The sequence below is a fragment of the Sinocyclocheilus rhinocerous genome, unplaced genomic scaffold (assembly GCF_001515625.1).
Source record: "Sinocyclocheilus rhinocerous isolate Xijiao unplaced genomic scaffold, SAMN03320098_v1.1 scaffold534, whole genome shotgun sequence".
NCBI classification, from domain to species: Eukaryota; Metazoa; Chordata; class Actinopteri; order Cypriniformes; family Cyprinidae; genus Sinocyclocheilus; species Sinocyclocheilus rhinocerous.
In genome coordinates this window covers 1,119,257-1,125,294 of record NW_015646352.1, presented here as the reverse complement: position 1 = coordinate 1,125,294, position 6,038 = coordinate 1,119,257, and the positions used below count along the sequence as shown (strand labels likewise).

Below are 6,038 nucleotides of genomic sequence, written 5' to 3'. Positions count from 1 at the left end.
GAGTATTGTTTATATGTATGTACATCTTTCTGTACCGTCTGTATATATATATATATATATATATATAATTGATTTCATTTGGTTAGTAGTCTTGTAATACATGTAATAATGTATTTATTGTTCATTTATGGGATACATTTTGCAATAATGACCGGCTGTATATTTTTATCCCTCACATATAATGCTTATCTTTTAACTGTGAGCTCACATTTGCCGCTGTGCAAAACAGGAGATAAACCACTAAGTGCTGCCTCATGGTAACATGGCAGCTGGCACTAACTCTCCACCACACATTCCCAGTGCACCACTTTCCATGCATTTTTTCCAGCTGTTCTAATTTCACCATATATTGTCATGGTGCCAGAAGACTGCCTGGCCAAAGAGCCTCTAATGACACTGCCGTCTGTTAAATTGTTGTGGAAATGCATAAGGACCATATGTGTAATGTTTTTACTCTGGAATAGATACAATGTAGTAGATATAATTGATTTAAATCAAAAGCTGTTAAATAGAGTTAGACTGTAATTCAAGAGATTTGTGAGTAAAAACATCACATTTAGTTTTGAAAACGAAGACATAATGTGTATGTATATGTTGAAAGATCCAGGGTTTAAAGGACTAATTTCTGTAGAGGACATTTGTATTAGCCTTATAAGAAATAAAAGCTTATATTTTAGTCCGTGGTAACACAACAGTGCAACACATGCGGAAAGAGGACTGATACGGACCATCTGTCCCTCAACTACTTTATCAAACGTTTTACAAGAATTCAACGTTTAGAAAAGTCTCCGTAATGATGTGCCACATGTTTCCCAAGCAAACGGAGGATCCTAGTTTGATGACTGGTGAAGTGGAAAATCCATGTTGGTTTTAATAAATAAACTCTGCTTTCTAACCTCATGTTGCCTAGGTGACGACAAACTCACTGCAGGGTTCATAGCACTGCCCAGAGTGACCAATGCAGCCAGACCAATGTTTACTTACCAGAATGTGCACTGAAAGTTTGATATCTGTTTAATATGGCTGGAAACAATCCAGACCACTTTTCAGAAATTAGATTACAACAACTTAAAGTGATAGGAGATATTAAAGCTATAGATGAGAAATAGACTCACGTGATCTACTTCATTCCACCGTTCAGTGTTCTGAATGAGAGTTCTGGAAAAATGTGTCTTTCCAATCTTATTATCGGTTTCCTAGAGGAAAACCAGGTGTTAGTTATACAAGGCAAATCAATATACAAGGCAAAAGACATATAAACAGTGCAGTTCTGTTAATGCAATATGGTGCAAATAAAAATCTAAATCAGATCAAGTACAAGCCAATAAACAGAGTAGAATAAATAAGAAATACCTTGTCGATTCTCTCTATCAGCTGGACAGTCCGATTTCCAACCTTGATCACGGTCATAGTTTCATTGTGAAAACTGGCAGGAAAGTTGCGTCCATGTAGCAACGATTTTGAAGACTCATTCTCCATCTGATTCAAATAAGATTAATAATAATAGATGTGAATGTTTTGATTGTAATTCTTACAATACATTGCAAAATCGGATATAAATATTACGATTCATTTTAGCGAATCAGTTCATTTCAAAGAATCAGTTCAAAAACGATTCGGTAGCATTACATATATATATATATAGCCTATATACCTGTATGTGTGTGTGTGTGTGTGTGTGTGTGTGTGATTTCGAATAAGTTTTATTAATAATACTATCTGTTGAAATTGTATGTGTTCCAGTTCAGTTTGTTTATACTTAACACTACTAAAATTAATCTACATCGGTAAACATTTTGCACATTTTAATACATTTGTTATTTATTAAAAACCATGTCTGTTGACTCGGTTCGCTCAGATTCGTTCGAGGTTTTGTGAACCGGCTTAAAAAGGTCCAATGAAAAGATCCGACTCACAAAGAAAAATTCGTTTATGAATCGGTCAGCGATAATCCTCCTGTACACTCAAAGCACAATGGCGCAAAACAAAATTAAAATGTTAATCTACTAGGATTGTTTTTTAATCTAGTCATACCTGGTGAACAGCCTCCTCTAGTTTTTGTTGCGTGTCCTCCATCAGTTTTTCCACTTCCCTGAACATCTCGTTTAAAGTGGTTTGTCCCTGCGCCACATGCTCCTCCAGGGCCTCGGTGATGTCCAGATGTCCCCCTCTGTGGACTGAGCTGCCCACCACAAAGCCGACGCAAAGGGATAATATAACAAATTTCAGCATCGTTTTGTGCTTAGGCGAGTCACCCCTGGCGGGAATCACAGACCCTGTCTATGCCTGGGACGTCGATTATTTGGAAACTTTTGAGGGGAAAAAAAGACCGGAAAAGGTTTTTGGCGTCTGATGGCTCAATTATTAAAGCGACAGCACACTGGCCTTGAAAAATTATGGAAACAAATAAAAAGTAGGCCTATGCTAGCTCGACAGACACGACTGTGTTTTCTATTTGAATATATTTTAAAATGTAATTTATTCCTGTGATGGCTGTCATTACACGATTCAGCAGCCATTGCCCCAGTCTTCAGTGTCACAAGATCCTGTTTTTTTCCAGATTTATTTATTTATTTATGGCTGGTTAATATTTTTATGGAACACGTAATATACTTAATACTTAAATACGATTAAAATAATAAGAAGAAGAAGATGAAGAATACCTATTCATTAATGTATTAATGATCAAAAGTTACAGAAATCTTTTTTGTAAAATTATAAATCTCTTTGCTATTTCAGATAAATGCTGTTCAATAAACTTTATTTCTATCCATCAAAGAATCCTGAAAAAAATGCATCACAGTTTCCACAAAAATAATAAGCAGCAAAAACTGATTTGATAAAAACTGTTAATGATTTCTGAAGGATCATGTGACACTAAAGGCTAGAGTAATGGCTGCTGAAAATTCAGATTTCCCATAACAGGAATAAATGACATTTTAAAATATATTCAAATAGAAAACAGTTATTTTAGATTGTAATGTTTCACAATATTGTTGTTTTACTGTATTTTTGATAAAATAAATGCAGCCTTGGTGAGTACAAGAGACTTCTTTCAAAAACATTTAAAAACCTTAATTATTCAAAACCTTTGGCTGACAGTGTATAATGCTAAAAATAGGCTATATAATATTTAATATTTTTATTTAACTTTTAAATAAATGGTAGGCAATATTTATAATTATTTATAATATTTTATAAGTTGCTGTGTAGTCACAGCTGGGCTTTCAGTCCAAATCGATTTGTACGGCTCCTTGTTTCAACATGAATTAGTCTGTTTTTGTTCCATATTGACTCATGATCACGTCTCATTCATTGCACTTTGGGCTTTCAATGTGCATGAAGTGTGTGCACATACTTTAATAATCCAGTAGATGGCGACAGAGTACATATCGTTCACCACTCACTCCCTGCCTATCCTAATGAAACACCTGCCAGCATGTGTGTGATTAAACTGAGCTGCTCGTGCCAGCAGAGCTATTCCTCAGTTGTAGGTAAGACAAAACGCACGCTTATCATAGTTATCAAGACTCAAACGCTAGCCTACTACAGTAGCATATTGTTTATATAAAGAGAATAGTATTAAAAAAGAATGAAAAAATAGGTTTGGCGTGAAGATATGCTTTTGATGGTCTATTTTCTGGGTGTTTGGTCAAATTGGATTGCATGTTAAAGGAGAGAGACCAGGTGCCTGGAACACGAGGCGTCTGTAGGATAGCGGGTACTGGGCAGTAAAACATAAGATGCAACTAGTGTGTGTGTGTGTTAGAGAGAGAAGAAACAAATGGCTGTAGGGGATCAATTCATGCGTTTTGGGCAATATTCCAATTATGCATGCATAGATTTGTGTTGTGCAATGGACAGAAAAACTATTTTTAATATGATTGCAAGATGAATATTTAGCCTAGATTTGTCCTAAGCTATTAATGAAACAACGTTTTGCAGGTATAATTCGTTTCCATAGACATATGTTACACCCCATTAACATAGGCTATTTCGCAATACAAAATTGGAAAAACCTGAAACCTCTTAAGTTTTGTTTTACTGTTAAAAGCATTTTACATGACAGTTTTCCTAAGCTGAAACCTTCAAGACAGTTGAGAATGAAGTGCAGACGACTGCTAAAAAAAATTCAACAGTGGGATTCGCCTTATAAGTTTATCTGAACTTCCCATTGGGCGTCATGAGAAGCGCCGCCTCTAATTGTAAGACGCATATAAAGAGCAAGTGAGTCGCGAGCGAGACTGATATCGACAACCGAGTGGATGGAGTCATGAGATAAGAGCATTATTCTCTGTGTGTGACAAACGTTAGAGCTTAGATACGCTACGGATAATATCGACCACTGTCAAACAGATTCTGCCGAAAGTCACATTACAGCGGAAAAAGTAAGTTTGCTGATCTCATTTGAGCGCGTGTCAGACTCAGTGCGCGAGCTGCTGGGAAACTTAGAGTGACGCGCTATATTGGGCACGCGCTGCGTTGACAGAATACACTGTTCCCATTCATATGAAGATAACTGTAATATTAAAACAAATAAATGCGTTCGATATTTGTTACAGTAATGAATTAACAAATATTACACAGGTAAGTCTTTACCTGCAAATAAACAAATAAATAATGTCAAGTTTGTATTCGATATCCAGTCAGTCAGGTGTTTGATTACATCTTAGCCAGGTTAGTTTCAAGAATGGTGTAAATAATTTACTGCAGCCTTTGGAGTGCTCCTCAGCTGTCTGGGTTTGGTTTGTCTCTTTATCTCTTAGATAATGCCAATACAGCACTAAAGCATGATTTTCAAAAAATATTATCTGTCTGATACAGTCATTGGCTAAACGGACAACATTCACTGTTGGGAAATCCATCTGAAGGATCACCTTAAGCTATGTTGCTGGTCCAAGATGGTCTACTATCTAGAAACCTGCTAAAATGCTCCAAAACATAGTAAACTAATAGATTTTCCAGGAAAGTCTCTTAAAAGACCAGTTTTGGTCCCTTGTTAGGGCTGTCCTCAGGTAAACAGTTGACAGGTGTGAAGATGTTGAGTAAGATTTTGACCATTAAGAATTCTCCAGCGGTGATGGTGTTTCTTTTGGAAGTTTCCTAGCTTCTGTGATATGTATAGTTTTGGTCAGACTGTAGTGTTATTTTCTCCATGTTGTCCAGGATTATTCATCGTTAGTGTGAATTGCTCGGACTATAGAGATCAACAGGCCCAGACTGGCATCAAATGTGTCTCAGTTGATAAATCACTTGCTTTTTCCTCCGCAGGCGTTTCTTTTGTATTTTGAAATGAACATGTGTAATGACTTACACAGTTAAATATTTGTTCTTATTTTGTAAGACATGTCTATGTCCTAAATTTCTAGCAGTGCTACTGAAGTTTAACACCCTTTAGTTTTTATATGGACTTAATAATGCAATGTGTGAAATGCACCATTAGATGTTTGCTTTTCTTGATCTGTATAGTCTTCCTTGCAGATTATGTGGTTGTTTATGAGAGCTTTTGGATATGTTGTCCCTCTGCTGCCTATAGGGCAAAACGGTAGTGTTACACAGTCTGCTCTTCCTGGAATATGCCATTGACTTATAAGGGCCATTCTGAGCGCAGAGAAAGACAGAAATACACTAGAACTATGGCGTTTCTCTTTCATATGGATTTCTGTTGAATCAACCATGGATTCACCACAGGCATGAGGAGGAATGCACAGAGAAGTTGTAAATGTAAGAAATGGAGAAAATGGGGGAAAACAAGTAAATGTGGGAAATGAAGCGAATGTGAGAAATAAAGTAGAGAATGTGAGAAATAAAAAAGCAAATAGGAGAAATAGACACAATTTTGAGAAATAAAGTTGCATTTGTGAGATAAAATTGCAATTGAGAGATAAAGTTATAGATATGATCAAGTCGCAGTTGTGAGAAATAAATTAGCAGTTGTTTAAAAAAAACTGCTATGGAGAGATAAAGTTACTTTTATGATAAATAGTCAGTTGTGAGAAATAAATTAGCAGTTGTTTAAAAAAAACTGCTATGGAAAG

General features: G+C 36.0%; 2 protein-coding genes across 6 annotated transcripts in view; one reads left to right on the top strand and one right to left on the bottom strand.

The window, feature by feature from the left end:
• The window catches only part of LOC107707398 (dickkopf-related protein 3-like), a 7,344-nt gene extending 5,020 nt beyond the window's left edge, over positions 1-2,324 (bottom strand). The window contains exons 1-3 of the mRNA XM_016511389.1: positions 2,035-2,324; positions 1,354-1,479; positions 1,116-1,196 (exon numbers count right to left, since the gene is read on the bottom strand). Coding sequence (XP_016366875.1) covers positions 1,116-1,196; positions 1,354-1,479; positions 2,035-2,232 — 405 coding nt within the window. The 5' untranslated portion in view covers positions 2,233-2,324. The remainder of the gene's footprint in view (positions 1-1,115; positions 1,197-1,353; positions 1,480-2,034) is intronic.
• Positions 2,325-3,420: 1,096 nt separating this feature from the next.
• LOC107707484 (protein-methionine sulfoxide oxidase mical2b-like) overlaps positions 3,421-6,038 on the top strand; it is a 61,492-nt gene continuing 58,874 nt past the window's right edge. For 2 of the 5 annotated variants that reach the window (XM_016511512.1, XM_016511510.1), the window contains exon 1: positions 4,220-4,388. The gene's annotated coding sequence lies outside the window, so the exon portion shown is untranslated. Of the gene's footprint in view, positions 3,495-4,219; positions 4,389-6,038 lie in introns of those variants that run through there. The other 3 variants (XM_016511511.1, XM_016511513.1, XM_016511514.1) reach the window with 3 other exon arrangements.